Consider the following 19,084-nt stretch of genomic DNA (forward strand, 5'->3'; position numbering starts at 1 on the left):
ATTAGGTCTTTATGATTGTATTAAATTAGGCCTTTCTGATTGTATTAAATTAGGCTTTCTGAGTGTATTAAATTGGGCCTTTCTAAGTGTATTAAGTAGAGCCTTTCTGATTGTATTAAATTGGGTCTTTCTGATGGTATTAAATAGGGCCTTTCTGAAGTTATTAAGTAGAGCCTTTCTGATTGTATTAAATTAGGCCTTTCTGGTTGCATTAAATTAGGCCTTTCTGATTGTATTATATTAGGACTTTCTGATGGTATTAAATTAGGCCTTTCTGATGGTATTAAATTGGGCCTTTCTGATTGTATTAAATAGAGCATTTCGGATTGTATTAAATATAGCCTTTCAGATTGGATTAAATAGAGCCTTTCTGATTGTATTAAACAGAGCCTTTCTGATTGTATATAATTGGGTCTTTCTGATTGTATTAAATTAGGCCTTTCTGATTGTATTAAATATTGCCTTTTTGATTGTATTAAATATTGCCTTTTTGATTGTATTAGATTAGGCCTTTCTGATTGTATTAAATTGGGTCTTTCTGATTGTATTAAATATGGCCTTTCTGATGGTATTAAATGCGGCCTTTTTGATTGTATTAGATTAGGCCTTTCTGATTGCATTAAATTGGGCCTTTCTGATTGTATTAAATTAGGCCTTTCTGAGTGTATTAAATAAAGACTTTCTGATTGTATTAAATTAGGCCTTTCTGATTGTATTAAATAGGGCCTTTCTGATTGTATTAAACAGGGCCTTTCTGATTGTAATAAATTAGGTCTTTATGATTGTATTAAATTAGGCTTTTCTGAGTGTATTAAATTGGGCCTTTCTGAGTGTATTAAGTAGAGCCTTTCTGATTGTATTAAATTGGGTCTTTTGATTGGTATTAAACTAGGCCTTTCTGATAGTATTAAATAGGGCCTTTCTGAAGGTATTAAATTGGGTCTTTCTGATGGTATTAAATTAGGCCTTTCTGATGGTATTAAATAGGGCCTTTCTGAAGGTATTAAATCAGGTCTTTCTCATGGCAATAAATGAGGCCTTCTGATGGTATTAAATAGAGTCTTTCTGAAGGTATTAAATTAGGCCTTTCTGAAGATATTAAATTAGGCCCTTCTGATTGTATTAAATTAGACCTTTCTGAAGGTATTAAATTGGGCCTTTCTGATTGGATTAAATAGAGACTTTCTGATTGTATTAAATTAGGCTTTTTGATTGTATTAAATAGAGCCTTTCTGATTATATTAAATAGAGCCTTTCTGATTGTATTAAATAGAGCCTTTTTGATGGCAATAAATTGGGCTTTTCTGATGGTATTAAATTGGATCTTTCTGATGGTATTAGACTGGGCCTTTTTGATTGTATAAAATAGGGTCTTTCTGAAGGTATTAAATCGGGTCTTTCTGAAGGTATTAAATAAGGCCTTTCTGATGGTATTAAATAAGGTCTTTCTGATGGTATTAAATAGGGCCTTTCTGATAGTATTAAATAGGGCCTTTCTGATGGTAATAAATAGGGCCTTTCTGATGGTATTAAATAGGGCCTTTCTGATCATATTAAATAGGGAATTTCTGATCGTATTAAATAGAATTTTTCTGATTGTATTAAATTACTGTTTAAGCAGTATCAATGCTTCCATTTTGAAAAAGGCCTTTCTGATGAAATTTTTCTGACTGTTTTGGTAGTAAAAATACTTCTACTTTAAATAGGGCATTTATGATTATATTTCTCCAATTGTTTAGGCAGAATAAATGCTTTATTTTCTGACATAACTGATTTAATTTCAAGAGGGTCAAACAGATCCTTATTGCATGATTACATTGTCATATAGGATGAACCGAAGAGAACAAAATAACTCCAATTAAATATTTACATTTTCAAAATATATGAAGTAAACTTTTTGTACCATTTAATTTGTACCATAAGTTTTTGTTACAAATGCAGATATATTTCTTTTGATAGCTGAAGATATAAAGTGCTCAATAACATTTGGACTAAAAACTGCTTTGGGATTTTTGAGGACTCACTCAAAGACATTTAGATTATGTGATTGTGATACATCAAGAGTGTTGGTAATTCAAACTATTCAAGACTTTTGGTACATCAGCACATTCAAGACTTAATTCATTTGGAATATTCAATATTGTTTTACTTTTGATTGAAGATTTAGGATTATTTGGAATTAATTCACAATACTGAACATTCATGATAAATTTTCACTTTCTATTCTAGACAAATAAATTGTTGAATTTTACAGAACTTTTTGGTTTTGCTTCATTCTGTTACTTTGTTTAAGACCACGGAGTTGTAACATAGTGTTTCATTAATAATAGCAGTTCAAGCATGGTACAGTCTTGATGTTAGTATGGTACAGTCTTGATGTTAGTATGGTACAGTCTTGATACTAGCATGGTACAGTCTTGATGTTAGTATGGTACAGTCTTGATGTTAGTATAGTACAGTCTTGATGTTAGTATGGTACAGTCTTGATGTTAGTATAGTACAGTCTTGATGTTAGTATGGTACAGTCTTGATGTTAGTATAGTACAGTCTTGATGTTAGTATGGTACAGTCTTGATGTTAGTATGGTACAGTCTTGATGTTAGCATGGTACAGTCTTGATGTTAGTATGGTACAGTCTTGATGTTAGTATGGTGTAGCCTTGATGTTAGTATGGTACAGTCTTGATGTTAGTATGGTACATTCTTGATACTAGCATGGTACATTCTTGATGTTAGTATGCTACATTCTTGATGTTAGTATGGTACAGTCTTGATGTTAGTATGCTACATTCTTGATGTTAGTATGGTACATTCTTGATGTTAGTATGCTACATTCTTGATGTTAGTATGGTACAGTCTTGATGTTAGTATGGTGTAGTCTTGATGTTAGTATGGTACAGTCTTTATACTAGCATAGTACAGTCTTGATGTTAGTATGGTACAGTCTTGATGTTAGTATGGTACAGTCTTGATGTTAGTATGGTACAGTCTTGATGTTAGTATGGTGTAGTCTTGATGTTAGTATGGTGTAGTCTTGATGTTAGTATGGTATAGTCTTGATGTTAGTATGGTATAGTCTTGATGTTAGCATGGTACAGTCTTGATGTTAGCATGGTACAGTCTTGATGTTAGTATGGTACAGTCTTGATGTTAGTATGGTATAGTCTTGATGTTAGTATGGTACAGTCTTGATGTTAATATGGTACAGTCTTGATGTTATTATGGTACATTCTTGATGTTAGCATGGTACAGTCTTAATGTTAGTATGGTACAGTTTTGATACTAGCATGGTACAGTCTTGATGTTAGTATGGTACAGTCTTGATGTTAGTATAGTACAGTCTTGATGTTAGTCTGATACAGTCTGGATGTTAGCATGGTAAAGTCTTGATGTTATTATGGTACATTCTTGATGTTAGCATGGTACAGTCTTAATGTTAGTATGGTACAGTCTTTATGCTAGCATGGTACAGTCTTGATGTTAGTATGGTACAGTCTTGATGTTAGTATGGTACAGTCTTGATGTTAGCATGGTACAGTCTTGATGTTAGCATGGTACAGTCTTGATGTTAGCATGGTACAGTCTTGATGTTAGCATGGTACAGTCTTGATGTTAGTCTGATACAGTCTTGATGTTAGTCTGATACAGTCTGGATGTTAGTATGGTACAGTCTTGATGTTAGTATGGTACAGTCTTGATGTTCGTATGGTACAGTCTTGATGTTAGTATGGTACAGTATTGATGTTAGCATGGTACAGTCTTGATGTTAGCATGGTACAGTCTTGATGTTAGTATGGTATAGTCTTGATGTTAGCAAGGTACAGTGTTGATGTTCATTTGGATTAAATATGCAAATATAAAATAGAGTTGTAATTTCAGAAGAATATAATTTTTTCAGCATCAGTTTTACTTGAATGTAGAATAAATTCAAATAAACATTAAATCTATGTTTTTACATACTAGCATTGTTTTACTATTCTTGCTTTAATTTTCAGCAATACTAGTATTTTGATACTTTATACTTTTTCTATTTTTTGTATATCCACAGAGCTTTCACAATATATCAATTTAAAGCAGTTCGCGGAAATTACAGCAACCTTATACATACATGTGTATTGAAACAATATAAAATGATTCATAATTCTTTCATAAGGGTTAATATAAAAATGTACACAGAAAAGCTAATCACATTAAGTAATGAAGTTCATTTATTAAAATAGTGGAATTTAATTGATTACTAGGAGTGTAACAGTAAGAAAATATTTTGGGGGTCTTCAGCATCACATTTGGCAAAATTTTAATTGCATCTTTAAAATTGTCATTTAGAGCAACTAAAAAAGCCACATAAATTGCAATCAAATGAAAATGTGTGAAACAATAGTATTTGATTCAATCAATACCAGTCCATAAATTGCAATTAGCCACATCATTTTTTACTTTGCAGGTGCTTGCTACATCATGATCAGTTCATTAATACAACCAAGAGAAAGACATCTTGTTATCCTCTGATAATAGCTATTATATGTCTGCTAGTTGACAATAGCCATAATATGGCTTCTATTTAATAATAGCTGTAATACTTATGGCTGCTATTTGAAAATGGATGTAATGCTATTTCAGGTATTAAATGCTCAGCAATTCAATGCCTCTGGTGTGATATTGTACTCTGATCCGGCCGACTTTGATATTAATGGAACATCAGATACATACCCTAATTCTTGGTGGTTGCCAGATACTGGTGTTCAGCATGGAACCGTTGGTGCAAATGGTGACTATCTTACACCATTCTATCCTGCCAGAGGTATGAATAAGACTAAATGTTTAACATGGATTTTCCTTCTGGAGCCAAATAAGTCTCTGTATTACAATTCCTAAGTGTCGTGTATTTTACATGTATTAAAATTGGCCTGAAATTTCTCAGATTAAATTAGCAAAGAAAGACGTTTAACTAATATTGATCTTGAAATAATTTGTCTTTCAAATATCAAAAGCAAACAAAAATGATGCCGATTTCAGTATTTCTTCCATTGTAAGACCAGGCTTCCAGCTTATTCAATTTATAAACAAGTTAGTGTGTGCTTGTTAACAGACAACAGTGATGTTAGTAAATAGTTGCTATAATTGTGTAAGAATAGCAGTGGTTTTATCATCAAGCATGGGCTTAAAATCAGACAAATATGGTAACAAATCTAAAATTAGGAGTCTTGATTATTTTATTGTTGAATTTTGGTTACATAACACAACACCCAGTTTAGCTTTGTTACTTGTATTCTTTTCCAATTAAATATGTCCTCGGTCCCACTTTGGAAGAACTGGTATGTTTTAAGATCTTATTTGTAAATTTGAATAAATATTATCAACCTGGTTCCCATTCTCCCATTTCTTTCTCAGACATGAGTTCAAAGAATCAAAATTGAATTTGTTTGTATTAGGTTGTATTGTGATTTTCTTTTCCAACTACAACACAATAGTTTTAGCTTCAGCATGAGCATGGACTTAATCTAGTCTTGTTGCTTAAATTCAGCTTAGAAATAAAAAAGTAATTAAGAGTAAAAATGTAATTAAGAGTAAAGAAGTAATTAAGAGTAAAGAAGTAATTAATGGAAATCTTGAAGGCATATCAACATTAATTTTGGATGAGAATGCTCCACCCAATCATTAGCAATGGTATTTCTTTAAAATAAGAATTTCTCATTAGCAATGGTATTTCTTTAAAATAAGAATTTCTCATTAGCAATGGTGTTTCTCTAAAATAAAAATTTCTCATTAGCAATGGTATTTCTCTAAAATAAGAATTTCTCATTAGCAATGGTATTTCTCTAAAATAAGAATTTCTCATTAGCAATGGTATTTCTCTAAAATAAGAATTTCTCATTAGCAATGGTATTTCTCTAAAATAAGAATTTCTCATTAGCAATGGTATTTCTCTAAAATAAGAATTTCTCATTAGCAATGGTATTTCTCTAAAATAAGAATTTCTCATTAGCAATGGTATTTCTTTAAAATAAGAATTTGTCATTAGCAATGGTATTTCTCTAAAATAAGAATTTTTCTGCTTTAAAAATAGTAATGGCAAAAACACACATTATAGAGCAATTAGGGCTTTAGTTGAGTTGGGAAAATGTCATGAAAACTATATATGAGATGTTAAGTAAAAAAGACTTGAAATTGCATGTATTGAAGTAAAACAAGACTTGAAATTGCATGTATTGAAGTAAAACGAGACTTGAAATTGCATGTATTGAAGTAAAACAAAACTTGAAATTGCATGTGTTGAAGCAAAAAAAGACTTGAAATTGCATGTGTTGAAGTAAAAAAGACTTGAAATTGCATGTGTTGAAGTAAAAAAGACTTGAAATTGCATGTGTTGAAGTAAAAAAGACTTGAAATTGCATGTGTTGAAGTAAAAAAGACTTGAAATTGCATGTATTGAAGTAAAAAAGACTTGAAATTGCATGTATTGAAGTAAAAAAGACTTGAAATTGCATGTGTTGAAGTAAAAAAGACTTGAAATTGCATGTATTGAAGTAAAAAAGACTTGAAATTGTATGTACATGTTTTGAAGTAAACAAGACTAGAAATTATATGTATTGAAGTAAAAAAAGACTTGGAATTGTATGTATTGAAGTAAAAAAGACTTGAAATTGCATGTGTTGAAGTAAAAAAGACTTGAAATTGCATGTGTTGAAGTAAAAAAGACTTGAAATTGCATGTGTTGCATGGTATAAGCAACATAAGTGACATTGAACTCTGGCAAGACCACTTGACTAACCCTGTAATATGGAGAAGAAAATGCCATTATGTAAACATTCACCTCTAGCTGGATGGTCAGATTGGTCAATGGCCTATTGGAAGTTTTGTAATCATGTGATAGCTGGATGGTCAGATTGGTCAATGGCCTATTGGAAGTTTTGTCATTATGTGATAGCTGATTGATAGTCCCAGGACAAGGCAGATAACTGAATGGAAAGATTTTAAAACTGTCCAGTCTTTGTGATTTAGGTTATATTGTTTCTTGTTGTTTGTAATTATGTGATAGCTGATTGGTAGTCCTAGGACAAGGCAGATAACTGAGTTATAACAGAAAGATTTTAAAACTGTCCAGTCTTTGTGATTTAGGTTATAGAGTTTCTTGTTGTTTGTAATTATGTGATAGCTGACTGGTAGTCCCAGGACAAGGTAGATAACTGAATGGAAAGATTTTAAAGCTGTCCAGTCTTTCTGATTTAGGTTATATTGTTTCTTGTTGTTTGTAATTATGTGATAGCTGATTGGTAGTCCCAGGACAAGGTAGATAACTGAGTTATAATGGAAAGATTTTAATGTGTCCAGTCTTTGTGATTTATATAATAGAGTTTCTTGTTGTTCATTGTACAACAGTTTACAGCATAAGAAACAAAATGGTATTGATTTTACATAATTCTGAATTTGACCCATTTTCCTTAGTTGTGCCTTTTGATTTTCTTCATTCCACCTTTCTGTTTACACATTAGGAGATAGAATAACATGCATGAATCCAATTCCTCTGTAGATGGTTCCTTATAATGTATACATTTTACACACTTCTAATTTTTACCAATATTTTACATATCTAATTATTCCTTTAAAATAAACATGTGTGCATTTACAAGTATTTTTAATGATCATTTTATCCCTGCAAAATGTATACACCTACAAAATATTAGATCGTCATTTTACAACTCTTTTGTTAATCAAATTTAACAGTAGATTAGTTAATATTTGATATTCTTATTTAGGTGTACAATTTCGTCCTCTTTCAGAATACGCCCATCGACTAGCCATTGACAAAACTATCATTAATATCAAGATACCTTGCCAGCCAGTCAGTTACGGGGATGCATTTCATTTTCTCAGGTAAAGGACAATTCATTTTAGGCTGAAATTGTAAAGTGGACTGCAATATATTCCTATAATAAGTCCGGTCTACCATCCAGATTAAATTTCAAGAAGTTGGGATGAGCTTAAAGCCAGACAAAGACATCTTTAATAATTATTTGGCAAACTTTTGTAAAAGAAGACTTCAGCTCATCAGCATGAATGTTTTTTTCCTTCCTGAAAATTTGTTTCAATCTCATTATGTAATAAAACGGGCTCACTAGGATAAAATAGTACAGGCTAGTGGAACAACCAACCCAGGATAAAATAGTACAGGCTAGTGGAACAACCAACCCAGGATAAAATAGTGCAAGCTAGTGAGAACACCCAACCCAGGATAAAATAGTACAAGCTAGTGAGAACAACCAACCCAGGATAAAATAGTACAAGCTAGTGAGAACAACCAGTCCAGGATAAAATAGTACAAGTTAGTGAGAACAACCCACCCAGGATAAAATAGTGCAAGCGAGTGAGAACAACCCACCCAGGATAAAATAGTATAATAGCACAATTTAGTGAGAACAACCCACCCATTGTAAAATAGTATAATAGTACAATTTATTGAGAACAACCCACCCATTATAAAATAGTATAATAGTACAAGCTAGTGAGAACAACCCACCCATTATAAAATAGTATAATAGTACAAGCTAGTGAGAACAACCCACCCATTATAAAATAGTATAATAGTACAGTTTAGTGAGAACAACCCACCCATTATAAAATAGTATAATAGTACAAGCTAGTGAGAACAACCCACCCATGCATTTAAATGACTTCAGTTAATTTACATTTGTATATCAGACAATCAGATTCTGTGTATAAACTAAATGCAGTAGACCTTCAAAGAGGGAAGCAATGTCAGGCCAAATCTTGCAGTTTAGTTTTTTCTTTAAGTTTTGAGTTTTAATATGGGATGTGGGTGGGAAAGGTGCAGGGAGAAACTGTCTCAGTGTCTTCTTGCATGGAAACATTTTCATCTCTGGAGCATACCTCTAGCATGGAAACATTTTCATCTCTGGAGCATACCTCTAGCATGGAAACATTTTCATCGCTGGAGCATACCTCTAGCATGGAAACATTTTCATCTCTGGAGCATACCTCTTGCATGGAAATATTTTCATCTTTGGAGCATACCTGTCTAGCATGGAAACATTTTCAGCTCTGGAGCATACCTCTTGCATGGAAACATTTTCATCTCTAGAGCATACCTCTAGCATGGAAACATTTTCATCTCTGGAGCATACCTCTCAAGCTGTTTAAAGTCTTTCGGCCAAACTTCGTACACATGTCAAGCATGTTGTATAGAGGTGCCTTTTGATGCTTGGAATTTTCTGCATTCAAGATTTTTTAAAATGTTTTCATAAAAACAAAGTGTAACAAAAGTAGTTTATCAACTAAGTAGTTTATTAACTAAGTAGTTTATTAACAGATATTGCTGAACCATCATGGGTACAGCATAAGTAGTACAGAAACTGAATCATGGACACTAGGGTATAGAATAAGTATTGTAGAAATTGAGTCATGGACCACAGGGTACAGCATAAATAGTATAAAAATTGAGTCATGGTCCATAGGGAAAATCATAAAAAATATAGAAATTGAGTCATGTACCATAGGTTGCAACATAAGTAGTATAGAGATTGGGAGTCATGTACCATAGGTTGCAACATAAGTAGTATAGAGAGTGGGAGTCATTGACCATAGAGTACAGCATAAGTAGTAGAGAGAGTGGGAGTCATTGACCATAGAGTACAGCATAAGTAGTAGAGAAATTGGGAGTCATGTACCATAGAGTACAGCATAAGTAGTATAAAAATTGAGTCATGGACCACAGGGTACAGCATAAATAGTATAAAAATTGAGTCATGGTCCATAGGGAAAATCATACAAAGTATAGAAATTGAGTCATAGACCATAGGGTACAGCACAAGTAGTATAGAGATTGGGAGTCATGTACCATAGAGTACAGCATAAGTAGTACAGAGATTGGGAGTCATGTACCATAGAGTACAGCACAAGTAGTATAGAGATTGGGAGTCATGTACCATAGAGTACAGCACAAGTAGTATAGAGATTGGGAGTCATGTACCATAGAGTACAGCACAAGTAGTATAGAGATTGGGAGTCATGTACCATAGAGTACAGCATAAGTAGTATAGAGATTGGGAGTCATGTACCATAGAGTACAGCATAAGTAGTAGAGAGAGTGGGAGTCATGTACCATAGAGTACAGCACAAGTAGTAGAGAGAGTGGGAGTCATGTACCATAGAGTACAGCACAAGTAGTAGAGAGAGTGGGAGTCATGTACCATAGAGTACAGCACAAGTAGTAGAGAGAGTGGGAGTCATGTACCATAGAGTACAGCACAAGTAGTAGAGAAATTGGGAGTCATTGACCATAAGGTGCAACATAAGTAGTATAGAAATTGAGTCATGTACCATAGGGTGCAACATAAGTAGTTTAGAGATTGGGAGTCATGGACCATAAGGAACTTTCAGTATTAGTCATTATGTAAAAGAGGGACATGGAGAATCTGTCATCTTCAAATTGCTCTTTTCCTGGGTCACAAGACAAGAGAATCCTTTACAAATAGGCTGATAAAGTCATTAAAGGCAACAGTGGGCATTTGAATTAAAAACAATTGACTCTTCTAAATAATTAAGTGTTTGTATCAATACAGATCAATTTGATTACATTCTAATACTTAAACCATTTTGAAAGAACATTGTTTGGTTCCAATCATGTCTTATTATTCATCCTTGATCTTAATGAAGAAATTGAGCTTTAATAGGATAAGAGAGATACAATATTTTCCTTTGTATGTAAAAACAGGTCCCAGCTGATTATGGAATAGACCCAGGTTTGCCATCACAAATTGTGCCAGAATATCAGTATCCATGTGGCTTGCTTAATTTTATTAGTAGAACAAACAGTGTAGACATTGATCTGTTGGGACAGTATGCAAGACAAGATCTGGTTCCTCCATAATACAACTCAAAATCTTACTTGAAGAGATTGAAGATATTTTCTGACCAATCAAAAGGATGCAATTGTAAATTTTGAATAATATTTCCAAGTCAGGTATAAATTTTGTTACTCAAAGCACTGAATAATTTTTTTAATGATGATGTGGCCTAATTCCTACTTAATAAAACTCCAAATCTTTCTGGAAAATGTTTCAATTTTTTTAATGATGATGTGGCCTAATTTCTACTTAATAAAACTCCAAATCTTTCTGGAAAATGTTTTAATTGTTTTAATGATAATGTGGCCTAATTCCTACATAATAAAACTCCAAATCTTTCTGGAAAATGTTTTAATTTTTTTAATGATGATGTGGCCTAATTCCTACATAATAAAACTCCAAATCTTTCTGGAAAATGTTCAGTGACCAGACATTTTCCAATTTTTAGTAATATTTCCAAGTTTGAATAATATTTCCAAATTTTATTAATATTTCCAAATTTGAGTAATATTTCCAATTTGAGTAATATTTCCAAATTTGAGTAATATTTCCAAATTTGAGTAATATTTCCAAATCTGAGTAATATTTCCAAATTTGAGTAATATTTCCAAATTTGATTAATATTTCCAAATTTGAGTAATATTTCCAATTTGAGTAATATTTCCAAATTTGAGTAATATTTCCATATTTGAGTAATATTTCATCATTTACCTCTTATCCATGAAATTGTACATAATAACAAATATATAGTAAACTGATTCATAAATACTATAAATAATAACATTATTCTGTCTGCTTAGGTAATTACTTTATTATATAAAATTGGCTTAGGTAATTACTTTATTATATTAAATTGGCTTAGGTAATTACTTTATTATATTAAATTGGCATACACCTTAATTCTTCTTGACATTTATCAGAAATGAAAAATAATTTATAAATTGTTTTTGTCTCCTAGTATAAAATAGAAAATTGTGATGAATAACACACTTCAGTGCAGTTTATTTTTCACTTGCTGACAATGTAATTATGAAATGATAAGCCATACCTCATGATTCAAACATTTTAACAATTAACTTAGGTCATGGGTCCATCCTATATTTTGACAAATGTGTTAGGTTGCCCCCTACACTGTGCCTTTTATCATGGGATAAATACTGTACATACCCTACACTGTTCATTTTATCGTGGGATAAATACTTTACATACCAAACTAAAGAGATGCTCTTTATATTTTGAAAATGAAAAAGATTATCTATTCAAATGACTTTAGTTAAATGATTCTAGAATATTCTGATTTAAAAATTACAAAGATTTTGGTATGGTTTACACTGATGATAGATGATAATGTGTAACCATGTATAACAGCAATTTTCTGTCAGCAGATCAGAGTGTAATATGTTTATAACATCTGTGATCTGAAATGAAGAACATTTCACACTAGTTATTTGCAGTTGAATACAAGTTCTTTTAGCATGGTAAGAAAAGTTATTACAAATTTCAGGGAACTGGGTGGCCCATCAGTTCCTGATACCTGGAAAGGAAAACTTAATATAACATACAGGGTTGGTCCTGGATTTGCCAATTCAACCAGGTAATTTTGAGAATATTCTGAGGCTCTTTTTCATTTAGCAGGATAAACACAAGATTTCTAATAGCCCTAACATACAAAATTTTATAAGCTCTAGCATACAAGATTTTATAAGCCCTAACATACAAGAGTTTTTTAATAGCCCTAACATACAAGATTTATATTAACCCTAACACACAAGATTTATATTAGCCTTAACATACAAGATTTCTATAAGCCCTAACATACAAGATTTCTATAAGCCCTAACATACAAGATTTTATAAGCCCTGACATATAAGATTTCTATAAGCCCTAACATACAAGATTTCTATAAGCCCTAACATACAAGATTTCTATAAGCCCTAATATACAAGATTTCTATAAGCCCTAATATACAAGATTTCTATAAACCCTAATATACAAGATTTCTATAAGCTCTGATGAACAAGATCTTTATAAGCTCTGTTGTATAAACTTAGTATTAGCCCTAATATACAAGATTTGACAAGCCCTAATGTATAAGATTTTACAAGCTCTAATGTACAAGATTTCTATAAGTATAATGTTCAAAACTTGTATAAGCTCTAATGTACAAGATTTTTATAAACTCTAATGTACAAGATTTTTATAAACTCTAATGTACAAGATTTTTTAAAAACTCTAATGTACAAGATTTTTATAAACTCTAATGTACAAGACTTGTATAAGCTCTAATGTACAAGATTTATATAAGCTCTAATGTACAAGAATTTTATAAGCCTTAATGTACAAGATTTCTATAAGCTCTATAGTACAAGATTTATATAAGCTGTATTGTACAAGATATCTATAAGCCCTAATGTACAAGAGTTATATAAGCTCTAATGCACAAGATTTGTATAGGCTCTATTGTACAAACATGATAAAATTTGTGTTGCATAAAACTTCTGAAAATTTCATTATCAGCTTTTGCTGCTACATAAGATGGAAGCAAAGCTCTTGAATTAATCAATTTCTTTATGTCATTTCATGAGTAAAAGCCAGTTTTCAAATTTCAGGTTAGGTTGGTCTCAAGTGTAATCCAGTATACATTTACATATCTGTCATGTCTGAAATCTTTCATCCCAAAAATTTACCAATATATTAACTTTCATTATTTTAATTATTAACCCCATCATTTTTCCCAGTATATTTTTCAGACTTAATACCTTTGAAAATACTATAATTTTGAAAAAAATGAATGCGTGTCCTGCCCCATCATATCTCTAGATGTATAAAAAGAATTTACCATGCCTGTCTATCATGTCGAATTCCTTCATGTTACGTCCTTAATGAATTTTGTTTCTGCTCAACATACAGTTGATTGATTGCACAAACTCAAGCAAGATTAGATATAAAGCTTTTCATTATGAAAACAATTTGATTTCCTTTATTTTATGACAAAATGTTATTGAGTTATAACCTTTGTTTTTTTTTGTTGACAAAGTACCTTCCTTCTATTACAACAAAATAAAAGATTTGAATTGTATTCAGTTACATGTCAACATGTTATAGTTTCTTGATCTGCTGTTAATTTTACTTACCTATAAATATTGTTTGTACCTTCGTGTCATTTGTGTTTCAGGAAGGTGAAACTGACAGTGAACAATTACCTAAAGGTTGTGACAGTGGAAAATATTATTGGAATTATAAGGGGGAAGGTTGAACCAGGTATTTCAGGATAACTGACCATTTTTTTATAGTTAACATTATTAATATTTAGTAAAGATATCTTAAAACAAAAATATCCTAGCTAGCATTAGAGTTATGCAATACTTGCTGTGTATATTTTAGATGTTGTGAGAAGGCACAGGCTTGTGAAATCTTTCCCTTTGAAAAGGGTTGAAACACAAACATACATATCCCCAACACCTTAATCACCAAGAACAGTTACATGGTACAGTAAGACAAACGTCTGGACATGGACATAAATGATGTAATACTAACATCTGAACATAGACATAATTAATATAATACTAATGTCTGGACATAGACATGCTTGATATAAGACTAATGTCTGGACATAGACGTACTTGATATAAGTCCATTGTCTGGACATAGACATAATTGATATAATACTAACGTCTGGACATAGACATACTTGATATAAGATTAATGTCTGGACATACACATACTTGATATAAGACTAACGTCTGGACATAGACATACTTGATATAAGACTAATGTCTGGACATAGACATACTTGATATAAGACTAATGTCTGGACATAGACATACTTGATATAAGTCCATTGTCTGGACATAGACATAATTGATATAATACTAACGTCTGGACATAGACATACTTGATATAAGATTAATGTCTGGACATACACATACTTGATATAAGACTAATGTCTGGACATAGACATACTTGATTTAAGACTAATGTCTGGACATAGACATACTTGATATAAGACTAATGTCTGGACATAGACATACTTGATATAAGTCCATTGTCTGGACATAGACATAATTGATATAATACTAACGTCTGGACATAGACATACTTGATATAAGATTAATGTCTGGACATACACATACTTGATATAAGACTAACGTCTGGACATAGATATGCTTGATATAAGACTAATGTCTGGACATAGACATGCTTGATTTAAGACTAACGTCTGGACATAGACATAATTGATATAATACTAGCATCTGAACATAGACATAATTGATATCTGACTAATGTCTGGACATAGACATAATTGATATAAGACTAATGTCTGAACATAGACATAAATGATATAATACTAACATCTGAACATAGACATACTTGATATAAGACTAATGTCTGGACATAGACATACTTGATTTAAGACTAATGTCTGGACATAAACATAATTGATATAAGACAAACGTCTGGACATAGACATAATTGATATAAGACAAACATCTGGACATAGACATAATTGATATAAGACTAACATCTGTACGTAGACATACTTGATATCCGACTATTTTCTGGACATAGACATACTTGATATAAGTCCATTGTCTGGACATAGACATACTTGATATAAGTCCATTGTCTGGACAAAGACATACTTGATATAAGACTATTGTCTGGACAAAGACATACTTGATATAAGACTATTGTCTGGACAAAGACATACTTGATATAATACTATTGTCTGGACATAGACACATTTGTTATCAAACTATTGTCTGGACATAGACATACTTGATATCCGACTATTGTCTGGACATAGACATACTTGATATAAGTCCATTGTCTGGACATAGACATAATTGATATAAGACTAATGTCTGGACATAGACATACTTGATATAAGACTAATGTCTGGACATAGACATACTTGATATCAAACTATTGTCATAGACCAGCTTGAAACTTGTTTTAATTTAGAAATACTTGATGCTTTTTCTTATATCTGGACATACTTGCTGCTTCTTCTTCTTGTGACATATGGATATAGATCAGCCTGATTATTGATCTGATGTCTGGACATATACCAGCTTGATTCTTGTTCTAGACTATGCCAGCTTGATGCTTGTTCTAGACATAGGCCATCTTGATGTTTGTTCTAGACATATGCCAGCTTGATGCTTGTTCTAGACATAGGCCAGCATGATGCTTGTTCTAGACATAGGCCAGCTTGATGCTTGTTCTAGACATATGCCAGCTTGATGCTTGTTCTAGACATAGGCCAGCTTGATGCTTGTTCTAGACATAGGCCAGCTTGATGCTTGTTCTAGACATAGGCCAGCTTGATGCCTTGTTCTAGACATATGCCAGCTTGATGCTTGTTCTAGACATATGCCAGCTTGATGCTTGTTCTAGACATAGGCCATCTTGATGCTTGTTCTAGATATAGGCCAGCTTGATGCTTGTTCTAGACATAGGCCAGCTTGATGCTTGTTCTAGACATAGGCCAGCTTGATGCTTGTTCTAGACATAGGCCAGCTTGATGCCTTGTTCTAGACATAGGCCAGCTTGATGCTTGTTCTAGACATAGGCCAGCTTGATGCTTGTTCTAGACATAGGCCAGCTTGATGCTTGTTCTAGACATAGGCCAACTTGATGCTTGTTCTAGTCATAGGCCAGCTTGATGCTTGTTCTAGACATGGGCCAGCTTGATGCTTGTTCTAGACATAGGCCAGCTTGATGCTTGTTCTAGACATAGGCCAGCTTGATGCTTGTTCTAGACATAGGCCAGCTTGTTGCTTGTTCTAGTCATAGGCCAGCTTGATGCTTGTTTTAGACATGGGCCAGCTTGATGCTTGTTCTAGACATAGGCCAGCTTCATTCTTGTTCTAGACATAGGCCAGCTTGATGCTTGTTCTAGACATAGGCCAGCTTGTTGCTTGTTCTAGACATGGGCCAGCTTGATGCTTGTTCTAGACATAGGCCAGCTTGATGCTTGTTCTAGACATAGGCCAGTTTCATTCTTGTTCTAGACATAGGCCAACTTGATGCTTGTTCTAGACATAGACCAGCTTGATGCTTGTTCTAGACATAGGCCAGCTTCATTCTTGTTCTAGACATAGGCCAGCTTGATGCTTGTTCTAGATATAGGCCAGCTTGATGCTTGTTCTAGACATATGCCAGCTTGATGCTTGTTCTAGACATAGGCCAGCTTCATTCTTGTTCTAAACATATGCCAGCTTGATGCTTGTTCTAGACATAGGCCAGCTTGATGCTTGTTCTAGACATAGGCCAGCTTGTTGCTTGTTCTAGTCATAGGCCAGCTTGATGCTTGTTTTAGACATGGGCCAGCTTGATGCTTGTTCTAGACATAGGCCAGCTTCATTCTTGTTCTAGACATAGGCCAGCTTGATGCTTGTTCTAGACATAGGCCAGCTTGTTGCTTGTTCTAGACATGGGCCAGCTTGATGCTTGTTCTAGACATAGGCCAGCTTGATGCTTGTTCTAGACATAGGCCAGTTTCATTCTTGTTCTAGACATAGGCCAACTTGATGCTTGTTCTAGACATAGGCCAGCTTGATGCTTGTTCTAGACATAGGCCAGCTTCATTCTTGTTCTAGACATAGGCCAGCTTGATGCTTGTTCTAGATATAGGCCAGCTTGATGCTTGTTCTAGACATATGCCAGATTGATGCTTGTTCTAGACATAGGCCAGCTTCATTCTTGTTCTAAACATATGCCAGCTTGATGCTTGTTCTAGACATAGACCAGCTTGTTGCTTGTTCTAGACATAGGCCAGCTTGATTCTTGTTCTGGACACAGACATATTTCATCTTTGTTCTTATGTATGTACACATACATACTTGATTTGTGTTCTAATGACTGGACATAGATGAGACCTTTGATCTAATCTGGGCATGGACACAGACATACTTGATTCGTGTTCTAATGACTGGACATAGATTTGATACTTGATCTAATCTGGGCATAGATACAGACATACTTAATACTTGCTTTAATGTCTGACACAAACATACATAATTCTTGTTCTCTTCCCTAGACATAAATCCAGTATCTAGTGAGTGAAAGGATGAACACTAATGACACTTGCATTACCTTCAAACCCCATATTCAACTGTTGAAAGGAGCAAAGACTGCACCAAATTAAGCATATATTTTGCCATCCAATGGAGTTTAAAGACCAAAACTTGATGTATGTTTTTATTTAATGATAGTATGGGTGTGATTATCTGTTTGCATGTATGTATTGCATTGATATTAGACAATACTAAGTCTACCAAATATTATTTTTTCATTGTAAGTGTTTTAAATGCTTCAAAAAAACAGACATAAGTTTTTATTTTATTATTCAGATTTAAATGTCCAAACATTTGATATAGGCTTATAAGAACAGATAGCTTATTCTCTATTCAGTATTGTTTATTTGGTTACATGCAGGGACCTATTTTAGGACCATAAAACACACTTTTTGAGTCTTAACCTCCTCCCCCCTCTGCACTGTTTGGGAATATGACAGGTATGTATTAGAGATGGATTTTATATATAAAAGAATAACCTGGGGCTTTTTAATCTATGAATTTGAAAATGAAGTGAAAAATTATAGAAGGATTCACCTTGATGAGATTAAATTTTGATGAACTGTATCAAACTCAAGATATCTGGCTTCTCTTTTTTAACTAAATAGATTTAAAACAGCAATTAAATTTTATTGTATCCAGACAGGTATGTGATGCTAGGTAACCACCATGATGCCTGGGTGTTTGGAGCAATAGATCCCCTGTCAGGGACAGCAGCTCTCACTGAAATTACACGTGTAATGGGAAAAATGAAACAGTCAGGTAAGTTGAATACCTGTTGGATAGAATCTACCTTGGTCTGGTATTAGTGTCTTCTGTAGATTAGGTTTGAAAACAGCTGTTCATGCTTCACAAACAATATCTGGATTAGCCAGTTGCTCAGCTGACCAAAATTAAAAGACAAGAGTCTTATGTGAGGCCTGTGATAAATAGGGAATGAAAAGAAGCTGTATATTATTTACCCCAAAGATAGCTTTAATTCCCCATCATATAGATGAATGATAATATTTATTTTTGTCACACTAGCATGAAGGCAAGTTCAATTTCTACTGCAATAACACAACTACTTTACATACCATCCAGCAAACAAATTGGTTCAACCTCTACCCTAACAGCCTTGCATTTGAATCTGACATGT

At 33.1% G+C, this 19,084-nt stretch overlaps 1 protein-coding gene across 1 annotated transcript in view; it reads left to right on the forward strand.

The window, feature by feature from the left end:
- Nucleotides 1–19,084, forward strand: part of LOC149770748 (N-acetylated-alpha-linked acidic dipeptidase 2-like) — a 120,601-nt gene that overhangs the window by 20,884 nt on the left and 80,633 nt on the right. Inside the window, exons 6-10 of the mRNA XM_089949167.1 lie at nucleotides 4,620–4,800; nucleotides 7,781–7,874; nucleotides 12,369–12,458; nucleotides 14,040–14,125; nucleotides 18,589–18,708. Of these exons, the coding sequence (XP_089805293.1) occupies nucleotides 4,620–4,800; nucleotides 7,781–7,874; nucleotides 12,369–12,458; nucleotides 14,040–14,125; nucleotides 18,589–18,708 (571 nt within the window). The remainder of the gene's footprint in view (nucleotides 1–4,619; nucleotides 4,801–7,780; nucleotides 7,875–12,368; nucleotides 12,459–14,039; nucleotides 14,126–18,588; nucleotides 18,709–19,084) is intronic.

This window comes from Sinohyriopsis cumingii, unplaced genomic scaffold, assembly GCF_028554795.1.
Source record: "Sinohyriopsis cumingii isolate HCF-2022 unplaced genomic scaffold, ASM2855479v2 utg002430l, whole genome shotgun sequence".
Lineage (NCBI taxonomy): Eukaryota > Metazoa > Mollusca > Bivalvia > Unionida > Unionidae > Sinohyriopsis > Sinohyriopsis cumingii.